Raw genomic sequence first — 19622 nt, 5'->3', positions numbered from 1 at the left:
TCACGAACTTCCACTTATGGCTTCTTTTCAAATGGTTGGGTTTGCTGTGGAACGACTAGTCTCTTTCTCATCTCTGACAACAGAAGTAGGCAGGCATGATGCATGGAGGGAACGGTCTGAGGATGCCTCTAGCCAGAGCCTTCTACAGAGAAGGCACTTAGAAAAAGCACCCCGCCTGGACACGCCGGCCCAAGTCCTGAGGGGAAATGAGCCTGCCAGAGAACTGTAGTCTTTAGTCCAGAAAATAAATGAGAGAAGACACAACCGCACAGACACTGTCTTGCATTTATTCACACAGAGGAATTAAGAATCCGTACAAATAATAAACATTGCTTTAAATACAAATAAATAGCTCTGGTTTCTAAAGGAAACAATTCTAGATAATTCAAAGTTAAGTATTTTCTAGGTTCCTATTAAAAATAGAGACTATGTTGCATTAAGTAAGTCCTATCCCACCATACCCTTTGAGGACGTAAGGATAAAATGGTGAATTCTGTACTCTTAGGAAGTCACCAGAAAAATGGGAGATTATTGCTCCCATCTCCCTGAACTATCCCTCAAATGGAAGGAGAGTTACTTGCATCATAAACAGAGCTAATAAATGCAGAAAGTATTTAATATCTAAAGATATCTAAAAAGATTTACCTTGGGAAAGGGGATGAAAACTTCTCTGAACCGGTTCTGTGAATTCTGAGTCCTTACTATGCTCAAGATTTGGTTCAAAAGTCTTCAACTCACTTATGCTCATAGGAAAACTTGAATTCCTAACGTGAAAGCCTCCTCTTGCGAGCAGCGATCACGGTAAGGTGTCTGTAATCACTAAGAATGGCGCCTCGCTCTCAGAATCATTGGCCTGGTCAAGAAGCAAAGGCGTTGCCCCGTGGAACATCCTGTCAACCAGGCACCAAAATCACCCAAACTGCTGACAGAAATGTGCTCCCCCTTCTGCGGATTTAATTGTTCTTCCTCTGTTCTTATAGTTAAGATATTCCAACTGCAAAACATATCTGGGCAGAAGTATGTTCTATGAAGGACGAATCATTTGAAAGTCATGCAGTCTTTCCAAGCCTTTAAGAACTACAGAAAACAGGAGGTCATTTTACAATGGTGGCACCAGACCAGGCCTACTCCGCTGACTTTCTGTGTCCACTGCATGTCCCCTCCTCAAGCTGTACAAGACAGTTCAATTTCTTCGACACACCCCCCTACATATTTATTAATAAATAGTATGCTTGACAGAGATCAATATAGCAACGATTAGATTTTCCAAGAAGTTTTGCTTTTTCTATTTAGATTGACCATGATACAATTCCAAATAGAACATTCTCATGCTGTAAAAAACAATCTCATGCAGTAAGTGCAATTTTAAAAGTCCCACGTTAATAACAACATTTGGTATTATAGAAGGCAGGATTATTTAGATTTTTTAAAAAAATGATCACTATAGAATAAAGACTGGATTTCCAAAGAGAACTTCCATTGTGGTATAAAATGCTAAATTTGAATCTACAGTTTTGTTGATGCAGACAATGATAAGATATACACCATGTTTTCCTAACTGGGATTTTGAAACAGTAACCATAATTCTTAAACAGATCACCACAACGTATGCTCAAAGAATCAGCTCCCTTTTGCCAAGAACTTTTTCTTTTTAGTCCAGTTGAAGGGATTTCCATAATAAATTCCGGAATAATAGTTCTCAACATGATTCTAAATCTCTTATTTCCCTCCCTCTTACTTTTTCTTTATGTTGTAAAGACATTTGAGCATAGAAAAACACTTTTTTTTCCTGAAAGACGGACCTTAATAACGTCAGTTTCCTGATTTAAATAATAAACATTTCTTATGTTCGCCTTTCTCTCTGGCATACTATGTTTCTGGAGTTACAAATCCAAACAAAACAGCCAACCAGAGCATCCCCATGTTCAAATCACAATTTTGGACACAATTCTATTTATTCTGGATGATGCTCAATTCCATGCATACTTCAGGGAAGAAACATCCATGAGAACATCCGAAAATGTTACGTTACCAAACGTTAACATGTGATTGTGCTCTGTTGGGTAGTACCATTCACATCGACAAAGTACAAAGGCAGAGGATTTCAGGTGTGGAGACCAATTTGCTTTTGCTGCCGCAATAATTCATAACCATCATCTTCGAGATTTCCAAGCTGTTCTAGAGTAAGGAGTAGTCCTTTTTTTATCCGGAGGCTTAAAGTAGGAATAAACAGGTGCTGCTGGATACTCTGCGTCAGGATTTTCTGCCATCATTTTCAGCTTTGCTTCAATGGCTTTTATCTTTGCGGTGACACTGGAAAAAGGACAGCAGAGGATCAGAGTGGGCCTGGGTGCACTCAAGAAATACGTGTGCATCTTATCTTCCTTGTGCCTTTTATGCATGTCACAGAAGCAACAAGATAACTCAAATATGAATATGCAAATATGTCACATAAAACACACACGCAAGTAACATTTTAAGAAAAAGATCAAACATAAACCATCTATTAAATTTTTACAAAAAACTCAGATACCGTTAGGTACTCGCATGTGGCTACATTTAATCTTCAGACACAAACACTGTCTGACACCTTAGTACTAGGCAGATAGTGGGCACTCAAATAATTCACATAGAAACTGAAAGTGGGGTCTGGAAGAGATGTTGTACACTCGTGTGTTCACAGCAGCATTAGCCGCAATGGTTAAAATGTAGAAGGAACCCAAGTGTTCATTGATGTATGAATGGATAAGCAAAATGTGGTATCGTATCATATCCTGGAAAATTATTGGGCTTTTACAGAGGAAGGGAATTCTGACATATGCTACAACATGGATGAACCTTGAGGGCACTATGCTAAGGGAAACAGGCCAGTCACAAAAAGACAAAATACTGGATGATTCCACTTGTCTAATCATAGTCATGAAGTGGAACGGGGGTTCCAGGGGCTTGGAAGAGGCGAGAATGGGAAATTATTATTTAATGGGCACAGAGTGTCAGTTCTGCAAGATGAAAAGAATGATGGAGAAAGATGGTGGTAACAGTTGTACAAAACTACAGACATATTTGGTATCACTGAAGTGTCCACCCAAAATGGATTAAGATGGTAAATGCTATTTTATGTCTTTTGCCACAATTAAAAAAACAAATAAAATAATTCGTGTAGGACTGAAAACAACACGATAAGGTAGGTTACGCTCCTCATTTTGCAGATGAAAGACCGAGGCACAGGAAGGTCAGCCTGCCCAATATTACGCAGCCAGTAAGTGGGAGAGCTGAGACTCAAGGCTATGAACTAGTACAATGCACCACTTTTTGAATCACTGAATAATGATGGAAAACACACCCTGGATCCTACAAGATCTTTTTTTGCTAACAAATAGGTGTTTCTAGATGCAATCATTTATGGAGTGCATACAATGAACCAGGCACTGGGCCCAGAATTTCACCTATATTGTTTCTAGTCCTTGTGATAATATCCACACTTTACAGATAAAGAAACACATGCAGAGAGGGAGTCATCTGCCCCGGGTTCACACAGCTAACAGCACAGCACAGCCAGGATTCAAACCTGGTATATTATCACCAAAGCCCTTGCTCTTTCCTCTCCATCAGGTTGGGAGCTGAGAACCTGAATTAGAGAGAAGGGGTGAGGAGACACTGCACAAGTTGGGAGGAATTCCCTTCCGACTGCCATCCTGGGACCAGAATGCAAAGCCCTCAGGCAGTGGGTATTCTATGACCCATGGTTCCCTTTCCATTCTCGATGCTGTCAGTGGTGTACAGACAGGGAGAGAAACTTGGAAGGGAACGTTACAATGGCCTTTTAGAGATCCTCAGAAGGTGTGCACCTGCTGCACACACTCCTAACTTTACACGGCCAGTGCACAATCAACCACCTACATTACAATTAGAAAGAACACCGAGGTATTACCAAGATGCATTCCAGCACCTCCTCTGTCAGCGGGACTGCCAGCCGCTGTTCTGTAGGAGTCATGAAAAAACAGCTTTCTCTATTTAGGTACAGATGCTAATACAAAGATGTAAACTGAGGTTCTCTGTATTACAAAATAAATGTAAAACACTGGATTGTCTAATATAAGTGTAAACACTGAAAAGAAAACTAAAGACACGTCACTGTAACGTGTAGAGCTCCAAGCATAAATGCAATGGTCTCTTCCCAACAGGAGTCAGATTTCTAAATCTGTGACCACGGGGGTGATATGGTTCCCAGTGAATCTACAAAAGTCATCATATGTTTTTTTTTAAATTTCTGGGAGTAGAAAATAGTAAAAGACAACAAAATTAAGAAATCAATGATATTAACTATTACATTTAATATTTACTATAAAGATTAAATTTAGTAATTTACTTACAATATATGATACATAATACTTTATTAAATATTAAGTCCAATATTTTAGTATTATAAAAATTAATGATATTAGACTACTAACTATAAATTCAATTTTACTTTGCTAACTTTGTCACTCCTGAAAACATTTCAGGGTTACCCTGCCCTGCAGCTTAAGGAGATGCTCACAAATCTGTTTTGTTTGGTGCAGAAAATACACAAGAAAGGTTTTTTTGCTGTCTGGTCCTCCATCCAAATAGGCATCGTTTTCTTGACTTTGTGACTGCATGCTGATTTCTAACCGTTTCAGGACATGGATGCTCCTTCACATATCTGCTTTCCCTCCCTTGGAATAGGCTTCAGGACAGTATCCCTGTGTTTGCAGCATGAAGTTTCTTTGAAGTAGTAAGTCAAAGACTGACTTTTGTAGTCCAGGAGGCCTGGCTTTGAATCTGGAATCTGCTATTTGCTACCTGTGCGAGCGTGGCCAAGATAGTTTACCTTGCTAAGCGCCAGCTTCCTTAGAGGTAAAACATGACTATTACAGTACTTTTACCAGAATTTTTATAATTAAATGACATATGGCATGTGAAGTGTTTAGCACAGTGCCTGATTTAGAGTAACTTCAATAAATCCTGGATGTTGCTATTGTTAAAATTTCTCCCTAGGCTACAGCGCAGGGGGAAAAAACACAAAACCCCAAAACCCTCTACTTCTGCTCAACCATTCACTTAACTTCCCCTTTCTCCACCCAGGCCTTCGTTCCTTCTGGTTTGAATTAACTCCGAAGAAGTAACTGACAACGTGTGCACACTAGAAGCAACACTGTTGCTGTCACAGAAGCCAGCAGAGAGACTGAAGGTACTCCGGGTAAAGGAACTCACAGCTGGAGAGGAAGTAGTGGACAATGACAAACGCCAATGAGACTTCAGGCCTCATGAAAAGGCTTCCTTTTAGGGTAAGGACTGCCTGACATACCTTGGTTTCCAGCGCCTAGCACACTGGCTGCTATGTGGCAGGTCCATCCAGCCTTTTCTGAATGCATGAATTCTACAAGTATGTGATCTTAGGGGTATGCAAGGAGAGGGTATGTACGCCTTCTGGAGATTAACTGAATACATCTCTCAACACGTCAAAACTTAGTACATTCTATCCTGAATTCAGAGTCTAAAGAATCACTGAAGTATGAAAAAAGGCTTGGAGTGAAGAAGTGGCTCACACTCTTGAATACTTGTGTCTTTCTGTAGTACACCATCTTACCTTAGGTTAGACTGAGTGGGCTCAGTGCTTGAGGATGGCTCAAGACTGATAGGAAGGATCTTATCATTCTTGTTATGGTCATATCTCTGAAAGAAAAAGGGAAACCACTTGGTTGAGCAAAACCAGTCCTTTACTGTAGTGCGTAAGTTTAGAAACTCCAACCCCACCAGCATATCACTGGTGTATTTCTAGACCATCTGAGGACTGCTTTATGTTTACAGTTAATGCAAAACTCCACACGGTTTTGGCCTAAAAGCTGTAAGTTTAGAAAAAGAAGTGTAGAAGAAGCTTCCCTTCTAGCCACTAGCCTTCCTTATTTGGTAGGGAAAGAACTTCGTCTTTCAAATTCACAGATGGTATAAATACACAATACGATTGCCCTCCTACACTCTCGTTTTAACTGTCACATATCACCTCTTACAATATTTACTTTGCTTTATTCAAAACGCTTAAAAATTTGGCTAGACTTTTGCAAAGTACCAAGCATAACATTCAACTCTCAACAGGTCTGACTAGAGAAGCAAAGTATTAACAGCTTTCAGCCACTGATAGAGAAAACATCCTATAGCAAAAGGGCAGTTTAATTTGATGTCAGATAATTATATACCTCTTATAAAAAGCAAATTAAATACTAAAGAGTAATCAGGAGCCTGTGATCAAAAAGACTTGTAGGACAAGAGAACCGCAAGGTATCAAGATCTCAAATGAAAGTCAGAAACGAGGATGATTTCTGTTACGTGTCTCTTCGATGAGACATAGAATAAGAAAACGAAAGTCAGTCTGGCAAATGAGACTTGATTTTCTTTTGAGTAAAAAAGCATTTGGTAATTCTCTGTTGTTTCTATTTTGAAGGCAATGTGTCCTAGAAATTGAGAAGGCTCCGTGATGACCTGAGACCCTCATAAGGACCCAAACTGTCTGAGCTGTTTTTCACTTTGGACCCCGAGCGCAAGTGCTTCATGCTCCTATAACCAAAGACTGAAGCGCCAATCTTCATTGCCACAAATCTCTTTATAGGCAGATCTGTCAAGATCCCACTATAAAGGAAGAGAACCAATTCTTGGGATCCTTCCAGTCCCCAGACTTTTGCACCTTTGGGCCAGGTGAAATAGATGCCATCTTTTTTTTTTTTTTTTTTTTTAAATGGTCCTATCTTTTCCAGTGCAGTCTCCCAAGAGACCAGCTGTAAGATGAACAAGGCGACTGGCCTCTTCTCTGGAGACAATTGGTACCACAAGTAACTCTCAAACTCCCTGGAGTAATGAGATGCCGGTGCTTTAAGCACTCCTACAAACTCCCCATTTCTCAAGCATTTAGGATAAACATATTCAAACTCTCCACAGAACTGAGAGGCTGGGGAGAGTCTAATAATGCCGAAAGCAACTAATTTTATAAATAAATACATTTTTCTCCTCCAAAGAACATCCCCCACCAAAAACATGATAGAGGTCTGAGTATACACATCAGCCACATGGAAAAATCAATCAAAAACAGAATCTGTGGGTATGTGGAGAGAAACAATGAAGGAACTTAATCCCTCCTGAGATGTTTCTCAAAAGAAAAATCTGGCAACACACATGGTAAATACAAGGAGGAGACCAAAGTATGCCTGCTCCAGATGTGAAGAGGCTAGGATGCAAATGGCTAAAGTGGACAGCGATCTTCTGGAACACTCAGTTCGGGTGAGCTCGGTGCTGCCGTTCCAGCCCAGCAGACTTACCTTCACTTGCGCGTGAGCCCACCGCACCACCAGCTTCTTGGACAGAGCCAGCTTGCCATTGAGACACTGGATGGCTTGTTCTGCTTCCTGTCCGGGAAAGGGACGGATGTTAGCCAAAAATTCAAATGCCTCATTAGCTGTATGTATCTCACAGGGCCGCACTAGCTTTGATGGCTGCAATCCTAACCAGACTGCCTTTGATAAACAGCTCGCAAAGGGTGTACAATAAAGAAAAAAGGCAGAATAACAGGAAGGGCATGAGTTCTGTAAAGTCAGTCAAACAAAAACGGTGGCTGTCGCTTATTGCCAGTGTAACGGTCCCTTAATCTCTGTGAATATTAACTTCTTCACCTATAAAATATGGGTAATACGACTAGCGCTCAATCAAGCAATGTTACCAGATTGTTCTTACTAGGTGATACCTTTCTATACACCGTGCTAACAAATTTACTTCCCTTCAGGGACCTTGGAACTATACCCCAGACTAGGGCTTTTACTCTGGATCCAAAACAAGAAACAGTAATGGCTTCAAACGTTATGGGAGTGAAGGAAACCAGGCCGGAAAAAAGCAGGAGTGAGTCAAAGAGCCTGTGAGCAAGGTATTTGTGTGAGCCAATCTACGCACCTGGCTTTTGGAGCCAAAAGTTCCCTGACCCTTTCTCTATCACAGACAGGAGCAACAAGGTTAAAAGGAATTCCTGAAGCTGGTAAGAGTCACTCTAGGACACTCCCAGGAAGCCTGGTCGTACTTTTCCATCCTGCCAAACCTTCTCAGCTCCATCTGTATCCAAGAGGCATTTGGCCAAGCATAACCCACGTTTACCAGCGGGTGAAGAAGCCCCGAAGGAACAGGAAGAGGAACGAGATGAACCTATCTGAGACCGCAGTGTGACAGCGGCAGATTTCTGAGTCTGGTGTTACCGGTGATCCTCTCATCCCTCTGGAGCTCGCCAGCATGCCGTTCAACAAATATCTGAGACTCACTAGGTGTCAGCCACTGCATAGTCACTGACATCCTTGCTTAGCAGTTACAGAGACAGATAAGAGATGTTTTACTCTTCTTTTAAGTTTAATCTAGTTGATTAGAATTTATGCGGTACTCTCTATTGATTCTATAGCATTAGCAGTCATAAGATGCCAGCAAGGGGATAAATATTTCCCCCCAAAATGTCCAATCTCTGTATGTCACTTCAGAGTTCATGTATGTAACAGCATGATTAAAGGCCAATGGGACTTTCCTGTATTCCCTTATCTATTCTCTCAACTTCCTGGAAGGTAAGGAAGGTATTTTTAATCCCCATTTTTAAATGAAAACTGAGGCCGAAAGAGGTTAAGAGATGTGCCCCAAGTTGATAAATGAAAGAGCCAGCAGCAGAAGCTAGGCTTTGTGACTTATAATCCAGTGTTTTAAAACCAACATCTAGCCCAGCATGACCACTGACTTTAGCTGTCTGCTAAATCACACTCTATCATTAGTGAAGAATAAACTATTTAAAAATGCTAACCACACACAGCATCCTTCCAGTTCCCCCATTTAGAACAGCAATGTATCCCTCAGCGCCAATCTCATTTGCAAAAGTTAGAGGAAACTGAAAGAATCCCCAGCGTAGATAAAGACAAATGACACTCTCATACAGTCTCAGAACATCGTGACATATCATCGCTTGAAGGCAACTGGCAGTTATATCCAGAAGTCTGCAAGGACTTTGTTGACGCCTCTCCATTTCCATGAATATACGTATGTGTGAACATAATCCGAGGGATGCGGATATTCACTAACACAGTTTATACTTGTGAGCCACTGGGGACCACTTAAATAGCTAACAATCGGGGACTAGTCAAATAACTTATTATATATATTCCTATGATGAAATATTGCACGGTCATCAAAATGATGTTGGTTCATTTTTTAAAAAATTTTTAAAAGATTTTATTTATTTGAGAGGAAGAGAATGAGAGAGAGAGAGAGCGCGAGCATGAGAAGGAGAAGGGAGGGTCAGTGGGAGAAGCAGACTGCCTGCCAAGCAAGGAGCCTAATGTGGGACTCAATCCCATGAAACTCGATCCTGGGACTCCAGAATCATGACCTGAGCCGAAGGCAGTAGCTTAACCAACTGAGACACCCAGGTGTCTGATGTTGATTCATTTTTAAATTGAGGTCTAAGTTACATATAACAAAATGTATATACTAAAGCTCTATCAGTGAAGTTTTACAAATATGTAGTCACACTGGTGAAACCACAGTATCAGGATACACAAAGTTATCTGGATATACAGTATCATGATACAGAAAGTTATCTGGATGTGTACTAGAGGACAGATAATTCTTAATATACTTTGAGTGGTAAACAGGATGGTGTAATCTTCCTTCTGTGATCTAAGTCGTATGTGTGTGTGCACATGTGAATATAAAGAAAGATCTATAACTAAATATTAACAGTGATTATTTCTGGGTATTGCGCTGATTAAGGGAAGTCACTGATCTGTATTTTCATCTACAACTAATAAATATTACTTTTATAACAAGAAAAACATCCAAATAGATTATTAACGCAACAATAACTAGGCAAAGTGTTTCCACATGGCTAATAAAGTTATAGTGCATATTAAACAGTATGTCTGTATTTAATAACATTCAAATTCAATTTCTTTATCAAGGCGTGTCCACTCAGAGGATAGATATAATGTTACTGCAAGAAGATACACATATATAGCATGGTTGAAGCTGAAAGCTCTCCTCCTTCCTATATATTCCAATCCGTAAGCAGTTGTTCTGAGACACTGAGAAGAAGGGTACATTTTTAAGAAATCAAAATAAAAGAGTTTGTGGGTGGCTCACCACACACAGGGAGGGTTTCTGCACCATGGGGCAAAACTATTGAAAGAAAAGGAGGCTTTGTTGGCCTGCCACTAAAGGAACAAACAAACCAGAACAGGGAGGAGGATGTCCATGTGCTTAATGTGGGCACCCCAAAGCATCTGGTCAGAAAAGTAGGTCAGCCGCCTGAGACCGGGAGCCTGGGGAGGGGAGATTTTGAAAGCTGTTCCCTCCTTCGTATACCGAGGGTCTCCTCCAGGATGCACGGCAAGGCACACAGAGAGGAATCCGACCCTGCTCTTGCCCACAAGGCACTGCTATTCTGAGCAGTCGAGAGGGATGCAGCAAGAAGTGGGGGAGTATAAGAAACACCATGAAAGGGGAGAGGTTCCATTACCTGCTTCGTTTCAAAGTTCACGAAACAGTACCCGCGGGGCTGCCCCTCCAATGCACCTGACTTGTGGAAGAGGAAGTCGAACTGCTTGACCGTGCCGAACTTCTGGAGGAGCTTGAGGAGGTGGTATCTGCAGAGAAAGCACAGCCCGTGAGCACACTCTGGGCACTGGGACAGCCACTTGGGCTCAAGCGTGAGATAAAAGCAGGAGATAATTTACCCTGGGTGGGGGGAAATCTCACACCCCCGCCCCCTGCCTTTTTTCAAACTGCTGCGTTAGTTTATTTGGCAAACAGACGTGTTTGCCTCTCTTTGGAATGGGAACTCAAACTGTCATGGCTATGCGTCTGTCCAGCACAAAAATACCAAACAAAAAGCCACACCTAACAAACAGCTGTCTGGCCCACAAGCACCATTTGCTTTTCTTTTGGAGAAAAGCTCAAAAAACAGTGTTGATTTATTTTCTTTTTTAAATTTCTTGGTAATGAACTAGTATTTGTGAATAACTACAACTCCATCGGGAACATATACCCACACTCCAAATGCCAAAACCTACCCTATCTCAAAAATACATAAAGTAGTAAACACATACACACTCACACAAACAGAAAAACAACTCTGGAGGACTTCTGTAATACATTCCATAATTAATCATTAGCTCTGAATGGCACTTGTGAGAAGCTCTGCCAAAAACCAAACCACAGCTAGTGGCCTTTCCGTAAGTGCCTGTGAGTTTCGATCCCTGATGTAACCGAACGTTAGGGACAATGCGGAACCACAATGTGCCGGGGGCTGGTCTCCTGGAGGGCAGGGGAACCTGGCCAGTCCTATAAATCACCCAGTTGTGGGTAACTAAGCCACTTCAGTTGCTTTAACACAGCTTACGCTTTGGAGCATGATCGATTAAAGAATAGGGATGGCCCAGGAAGAATTTTTTTCCAGGCAGGAGGTTCACCCCTAGCTCTTATTTGCCATTCCGCCCCTCGTCCTCTCTTGGATTCCTTTCTCTAAAACTTACTTGGTTTCTATAGAGCTTTTAAGTTATTCAAACAGATGTGGCCTTAACAGGTTGCTGTGGCCAATCTCAATTCCGACTTCCTGTCATCTGATGTAAGGGTGAGACAAACCAACAGCTCTCCCAACAGCTCTCCCGTTTCCTTTTCCTCTGGCCTTCCTCCTGACATCCTCCACGCTATTCAAATGGAGTCAAGGCTTTCTCTAAACAATGCTGTCCCTGTGATACTAAAAAGGTATCAGCCCACATCTAAATCTGTTATTACTGGGAATTCTACCCCACAGGGAGTCAGTAAAGCTGTCCTTACAGCCACATTTATATTCACATTGTTTTCTAGGAGAAACTCATCAAGATTTTATTCTTGAGTAAGAATCTCCTTTGGGAGGCAGAAAGATATGAAGTGGATCATAAGCTATATATATTAAATCTCATACAAATGCCCGTCAACAAGCAAGCCCATTATCCTGGATCAGGTGCCTGACAACGGAGCAAGGAAGACATAATACAGGTCTTGCACTGGGGCAGGATACAAGGATCCCAAGGCATACTGTGGACATTAATCTGGTCTTTAGACCAGTTTTGAAAGGGAAAACAACTGTAACCTCCTACATTTTAAATTCTCAACTCCCATCAGGAGACTTCAGCTGCTAGTGAGGATGTAGGAGGTGATCCTTCGGGGAAAGAGAGATACCTCAAGTGCAAATTTCTGGTTTTACTTGATTTTTGATTAGGCATACAGTAAGGGTGAACCTCTCAAATGCACAGACAGATGGGCTGGAAGAGTCTCCCCTGGGTGTCTAATTAATTAATCTCTATGTCCTAATTAATTAATTAATTAAAGTAATCTCTACATCCAATTTAGGGCTCGAACTCATGACCCTGCCATCAAGAGTTGCACGCTCCACTGACTAAGCTGGCCAGGCGCCCCTCCCCTGAGTCTTTAACTCACAGCTACATCTGCCACTTACTATGCCCATGTGTTAGTTGCCATGAATGGTGGGTCAAACCCATTTTTCTAAAAAACAATCTAAGGGCTACTGTGGGCTGGTCATCTTTTCATCAGCTCCATTCTGCTTAATAGCAGGAAGGTAAGGCGATCGGCATTTCCTAGGAAATGAATTTTAATTTACTCGGAAAAAAAAAATGCCGACAGATTATTCTTTGAAAAGCTAACAAATACATTCTGCCCGAAGAGTGCGACCTTAAGATTCCAGGAACATCTGCTTAGGTCTGTGTCTTTCAACTTCTCCAGGATTTCTTTCCTTGTTTGATAATTTCTTGAAATTATCGGAACACCGAAACAAAAGGAATGAAATGTTTACTATTTTGCTTCCTGGAGATGAGGACTGCGAGCTCTGATAGTGAAAAAAGCCTGAAGAATCTTGCTTTCACATCTGCAAGCACTTTCATCTGTTGCTGAAGTATGGGAGGGCTCACTACTCATCAGAGCCTTGCTTCGCTTAATGAAACGTGGGCCCTGCGGCTTCAGGAGCTAGTACACCAGTCCCAACATATTTCTGCAACTTAGTCCTTTCCGTATTGGGTCTTGAAAATGGCCTTCCTGCCTAATGGCACAGAAGTAATCAATTTACACAGATGTTAAAATAGACACCTACTACTTGTCAAAAACTGTTTTAGGCACTTGAACAACTAGAACCCTGCCTTCAAGGACCTCACATTCTGGTTAGAGGAGAGATGTATGCAATCAAAAAATTGCAAAACACTATGATATTTGCACACAGAGGTATGTACATAAGCACCCAGATGAAAGGCCCAATTGTGCAGGGGGCATGGTTATTAGTGAGTATCAGGTACAAAGACATAAATGTGAAAAAGAGTGTGCTCCACTGGAAAAGAGTGGGGGTAGGGCAGTTCAGCCATGAGGCTGAAAGGCAGGCAGGGGACAGGTTGTGAAGGATGCTGGTGTCTTTAGTGAGGGAATTTCAGTTTGATGGTAGGCAATGGGAAGTCAATGAAATGACAGTTAGGACTGTTTTAAATGCATAATTTTAGTGAAAAATGTTTTTTATAAACTTACAGAAATGATTATTTGCTAGGTCTTTATGTTCTCTGTTGTGTATGTTCTATATGTTATTAAATCGTGTTACTGGGTTTCAAATTTAAGTAGCAAACAGTAAAGGCTGATTCATGTAAACCAAGGCATTAAAAGAAGCATGAATCATAATGGAAAAACAAGGAAAAGGCTGAGAAAGCCAGGGTTTCTTTGGGGGTAAACACACTGTTCTCCCACATCCATGCACATGCTCTAGTTCATCTCTGAAACTCGACCTCAGAAGGACATTTTCCCCTAGATGGCTCTCCACTGCCTTTAAATTTACTTCGTATAACCCACACTGACCACCTCCCTCCACAAACAGATGCCCTTTCCAGCTATCCCACCGGTCAGCGTTGACACGATTCTCTATTTCTCAGGCAAGAAACATCAGGGTCATCCTCAATTCTCTGTTCTTCAATCATGTTCTTCATCTCTTTCACCGTCTCTTAGACTGACTTCCAAGTTCACTGTCTCTACCTAGATGATAGGCCTAGTTTCTGGCAGTCTCTTCTAGCTAATGTTCGTTGTTAGTCTTTGCTCCTCCAACCTACTCTACATACTGATGTCTCATTTCCCCCCTAAAACAGCACTTTCATGCTGTCAGTATCCTGTTAAACACCCACAGCAAGTCTCTTCCACAAGAAATTCAAATTTCTTGTCTGAGTAAATTTTAAAGACCCTGTCTTAATCTGATAGTATTCTATCTACCCAATTACTGTTTTCACTATCACTTAGTATTCAACCTCTCCTTTAGTCAAAAAGGTCCACCCGATATTCTGCTCACCCACTCTTTCTTACTTCTACTTATACCCTCTACTTAGAATGTCCCTTTCTTAAGAATCTCTGCTGGCTTTGCTCTTCATTTTCTTTTTTTTTTTTTTAAGATTTTTATTTATTTAATTAACAGAGAGAGAGAGAGAGAGAGATCACAAGTAGGCAGAGAGGCAGACAGAGAGAGGAGGAAGCAGGCTCCCTGCTGAGCAGAGAGCCCAATGCAGGGTTGGATCTCAGGACCCTGAGATCATGACCTGAGCCGAAGGCAGAGGCTTAACCCACTGAGCCACCCAGGTACCCCTTGCTCTTCATTTCCCCTTATGAGCTGTGCAGTGGCTACCAATTTGGCTTTCTATACAGCACATTTAATGTTTGAAAAAGAGAGCCAGCATTAATCCTTTCAGAGGAAACCACACTGTGGAAAACAGACAATGTCTAAGGACATTAACTTTTTCGGCTTCTCTGTTGCAGGCACTAGCAACGGTACATGGAGGTACTGTTTTTACCCTATGGTTAGACTGGGTCTCACAACAATTTAAAAGAAGTCCTTACATTTTAAAATTTTGAATAGGATACTTTAGGTTATGATTTTTCTGTTATGTGGACTATTAGAATATCTGTGCAACGAGCACTAAATTAGGTAACAGGAGTTAGTCCCATCATTAACTACTTTTCAGTATACTAAGTCAACCTACTTAACTCTTCCTGTCCCATAGAACAGGGAAAGGGGCACCTGGGTGGCTCAGTTGCTTAAGTGGGTCTGACTCTCAATCTCAAGTCTTGATCTCAGGGTCATGAGTTCAAGTCTTGCACTGAGCTCCATGATGGGTATGGAGCCTACTTAAAAATAAATAAATAAATACAAGGAAAATATTATCTCTTCTACTTGACTCACAACGTTATGAGTTTAAAAAAGAGGAACTAATGTAATACCAGAGCTAGAAAAAATATGCAAATTATTAGTTGAACATTCTCACCTTATAGGTTAGAAATATGAAGTGTAATATAATTGGGAGGAATCAGAATAGGGTAAAAAGAACATGGGTTTGGGATCTGCTACCTCCATGAATAATAATAAAGCTAAACCTCTAAAACCTATTTGGTCGTACAGGTGTTCTCGGCAGCTAGCACGGCCATGAGATGGTGAATGCTGCAACCACAAAATAACAAACACAAATCAACATGAATAAGTATTTCATGCTAACCATAGCTATGACTGGTAGCTGCATCTTTAAAAAGAAATTTATTACTATTTAACAAATCAGTTTGTTTGGCAGAGAAAATGTTTTAACATAAGGAATCGAGAGAAGAAAAACAGTGAACAAAATTGCAGATGACACAGAGGTGGGGAAGCCACAGGCAGACCCTGCGAAGCCCTCATCTGCAGTTCAGCACGTAATGCCCATCTTCACCTTGACGTACAAAGGGCAGAGATACCAGTAGGAAAGTTTTGTTTCAATGTTCCTGATAATGCTCTAACTGAAGAAAACATTCATTTATGACATAAACTGAGGTGGCAGATGCCCATTTGAACCTTCCTATCAAGCAACAGGACACAATCAGAACAAGCCTCATTATGGTGAACTGCAGCCAAAACAATGGACAGTGTTTCCACACCCCAGATTTCCATTCAGACGAGCAGAGGTGGGAATGGAAAACATCTCGGGAGCATCCTTTCACAGCTTGGGTTTTAGATGATGGAAACAGCTTCTCTGATCAACAGACATGATTGAGAGGCTTGGCTGATTCACACATTCATCCTCAAAGCCATGAACCATAAAGAGAACCAAAATAAATGCACAGTTCATACTCCAGAGCCCCAGTGACCAAGGTAACATAACATGGAAACAACGTATCTTAAATGGCATCATAATTCCTAGAGGGACCCAAAGTTATCTATACTTAGCTGATCTGAACTTGAGCAGAATTAAAGAACTAAACTTTGTTATGATCCTGACCCATCAGGCCACATCCCCTTCCTTCTCCCAATCCCAACCCTCTGTATACCTCTTCTCATCCTAGAGTCAAGTAAATGGATTCTCTTGTTTCCCCTCACCCTACCTTTAACATTATTTCAAAGGGAGTAACTTCTAGGACTGATGGCATACTCCAGGTTTGCTTTAGCACTGATCCCTCAGAGCCCGATCTACTCACTCCTTAACCATCCTGCCACCAACCACAGCCCTGTAACTACTGAGCAACAGGGAGAAGGAAAAAAACCCTTAATTCACTCTGCTAAGGAACTGCTTTCCATTACAATGGCCAGAGTACAAAGAGTGGGGAGTCAGGACAATTTAACTGCTTTTGTTATCCTGGGTAAGGTACTTCCCTGTCTTAGGACCCAGTTTTCTTTACTGCTGGTTAAGAGAGCTGGATCATATCTGAGGTTTTCAAGTGTGCTCCATGGAGTCCTATAACTAACTGAGCATCACAGAAAGGGTAGCGGTTGCCAAAAGGCTTTGGGTGGACCTCTCCCCATCCTTTAATCAGAGCAGCTCTGAGTTTTTATTTTAAAAACAGGTCCTGGTTACTTTAAGACAAGGTTCCTCAGATTTAAAACGTCTGAGCACTGCCTAGCATGGCACTTGGCACAGATGGGCACTTGGCACACAACAAGTACTCGTGTCATTTAATGACTGAATGAAAACCAAAGGGACTGATGTGATCTTTAAGATGCCTTCCAGCTCTGACCTTCTGTGGTTCCATGGATGCTTCACATGAATTACAATCGAGTGGTACCCTCTGCCTGTTTGTGAAGGTACAGAGACTTCTCCCACTTGTTCCTTCATTTTGAGGAGGAAGAGTATGCCGTGGGCTGATTCTAGAAAATAATGTGCTACAGTCACCGGGTACAAGGATTCAAAGTGGTGAAAACGGGAAAACATTTTTGGCCAACAGAAAAAAAGAGGTCTATGTTTTAAACCATTCCCAAGCCTATGTTCTTGCAGAAGAGTTCAAATGTGAAAAAAATGTGAGCATAACAGGTTAATAACAAAAGCACATACCCTTCAAAGATAATTAAAACATACACAAAAGGGCCAAAATATATCCTGAATCTCTTGGAAATTCTTCTGAACGTTATCAGTGCAAACATCCCAGTGTGGTAGGTAATGATTTAAGATGACTCAGACTCACTCTGTGATCTTGGGGTCCAGGTTGCCAATCCATAACCGGTGCCCTTCCTGCAGGGAACCCTCTGAGAGGATGGATGCGTTCTCCAGGGGAAGAGTTTTGGTTTCTGCTTCCATCAATCTCTATGAAAAACTAAAGGAAATGTGAACATTCAGGCAGGAGAGGAGCAACACTGTGTGAACATGAGGCTTCAAATTCAATTCAACAAACATTTATTCAAGGAGGGCAAGCTCTGGCCAGTTCTTCAAAGGCCCCAGTCATTCCACAACCAGGGCCCCAGCACCAGTTCCCTTGGGACAGCTCCTCTGGCAGCCAGAGTGCAAAAGCTTCCATTTAAGGTGAAAGGGGCGGGGTTCTGTGTGCAGAAACTAGTTTTCCTCTTCTGAAGCCAGAGGCAGACTGGGCAGGAGGCCAAAGGCTCTTTTCTATTACTACATGATACTCCAGTTTAAAAACCGTCACCCCAAAATAAGTCTTGGAAATCACCAGAAAGAAGAGTGTTAATGGCACAGAAGAAGATGGGTGGGAAAGAGCAGCAGACATGTCTTCCTCATGGAAGAGGCCATCTAGGAAATTTAAAGCTGTAGATATTGGAGTTAGAACTCGGTTTGAAAGCGGGTTGTGTGACTTGGTGAATAACCTGAACATTCTAGGCCTCCATTTCCTCATACATATGAGGAATGGCGAGGACAGTTCTTATCTTATAGGGCTGTTGTGAAGATGAGAGACAGTGCATGAAAAATCATTAAGCACTGCATCTAACAGCAGCAAGCAATCAATAAATGTTCACTAGCATCACGTTTAATATTACGGGAGAGATTCAGAGGAAGAAACTAACCCCTCCTTCGTCATTCCAGTTGGCCCATTTACTAGCTGTGTGACCTTGCTCAAGTTAGTCTGCCAGTCTCTACCTGCTTCCACATCTCTGAAATGGAACAACACCTAATAAAAGTTGTGTGGATTTACTGAGTTAACACACCCAAAGCGTTAAGAATGATGCATCACACCCAAGAAGCTTTCAATTAAAGTTAGTTTAAATTATTACTAGTCTTTCATCCTGAAATGACTCATCTCACAACCAAAAAGGGAGGATGAGGGTTATGATGGCAGAGGCAAGGGAAAAAACCTGGGGGTCAAGAAGACCTGGTTTCAAATTTTGGCATTTCTACTGGAAGTCACTTCTCTCTAAGTTTGTTTCCTCATCTCTACATACTAAACCTTACCCTGCTTGTAACTTAAGGTTGCTGAGAGGGCTAAAGCTGAGATGACAGATGTAAAATAAAGCTTTAACAAATGTATAATGTGGTAGAGAAAGAAAAAAGAGCTGGGAAGACGGCAGGTTGTGCCAGACTTCAGAACTAGAATACACATACGAACCATGTGTAATATAAGCAGATGTGCCTCAGAGGTCAGTGCTGCAGGAACTGTGTCCTAAAAACAACAGGTGACATATACTGAACATGTCATTATCTCTTATTCACCTCAGCAGAGCCTATGAAGTCTGGCACACGGTGGGCCCTAAGTAACTGTTCATTGAACAAGTTTTCTAGCCCCACGTGTGAAGGTATTTTTCTTTCTCTTTCACTCCCATGGTCAATCTGTTCAGCAATGCATTGATAAGCAACTGCTAATTTCTAAGCCCAGGGCTATGTGCTGAATAGAGAAACGAATAAGCTATAGATCTTGCTCTTACCTCCTGAGAGAAAATATGAAACACACAGAAACAGAATCTCAGGAGTGGAAACAGAGGAGGAGAAACACTTTGTCTTATCCCTGCTTTCCTTTCCTCCAATTTTCCTACAGATCACTTATTCATTTAATAAACAAACAAAAAAAAATGTGCTCCTATTTCTAGGCATTGTCTGGACACTGGAGACAAAGCAGTGAACAGACGAGGTCCCACTAGGGATGCTTGTATTTGGAGGAGGGGTGAGACAAAAGAAAACGAAAATAAATCAGCAAGATGTAATTACTGACAGCTGCAAACACAATCAAGCAAGGTAATTTGACAGAGAGATAGGGGTTGGACTACTTCAGGATTAGTGGAGAGGGAAGGCCTCTCTACAGAACATGACATTTGAGATGAGGCTTCAATAGAACCT

General features: G+C 41.5%; 1 protein-coding gene across 2 annotated transcripts in view; it reads right to left on the bottom strand.

Moving 5' to 3' along the window:
* Positions 1-271: 271 nt before the first annotated feature.
* The window catches only part of RBM18 (RNA binding motif protein 18), a 20441-nt gene continuing 1090 nt past the window's right edge, over positions 272-19622 (bottom strand). The window contains exons 2-6 of one of the 2 annotated variants that reach the window (XM_059410869.1): positions 17524-17652; positions 10547-10673; positions 7332-7418; positions 5612-5697; positions 272-2313 (exon numbers count right to left, since the gene is read on the bottom strand). In XM_059410869.1, coding sequence (XP_059266852.1) covers positions 2154-2313; positions 5612-5697; positions 7332-7418; positions 10547-10673; positions 17524-17636 — 573 coding nt within the window. In that variant the 5' untranslated portion in view covers positions 17637-17652 and the 3' untranslated portion in view covers positions 272-2153. The remainder of the gene's footprint in view (positions 2314-5611; positions 5698-7331; positions 7419-10546; positions 10674-17523; positions 17653-19622) is intronic. The other variant, XM_059410871.1, reaches the window with a different exon arrangement.

This window comes from Mustela nigripes, chromosome 9 (assembly GCF_022355385.1).
Source record: "Mustela nigripes isolate SB6536 chromosome 9, MUSNIG.SB6536, whole genome shotgun sequence".
In the NCBI taxonomy this organism is placed as follows: domain Eukaryota; kingdom Metazoa; phylum Chordata; class Mammalia; order Carnivora; family Mustelidae; genus Mustela; species Mustela nigripes.
This window is presented reverse-complemented; position numbering and strand designations above follow the sequence as displayed.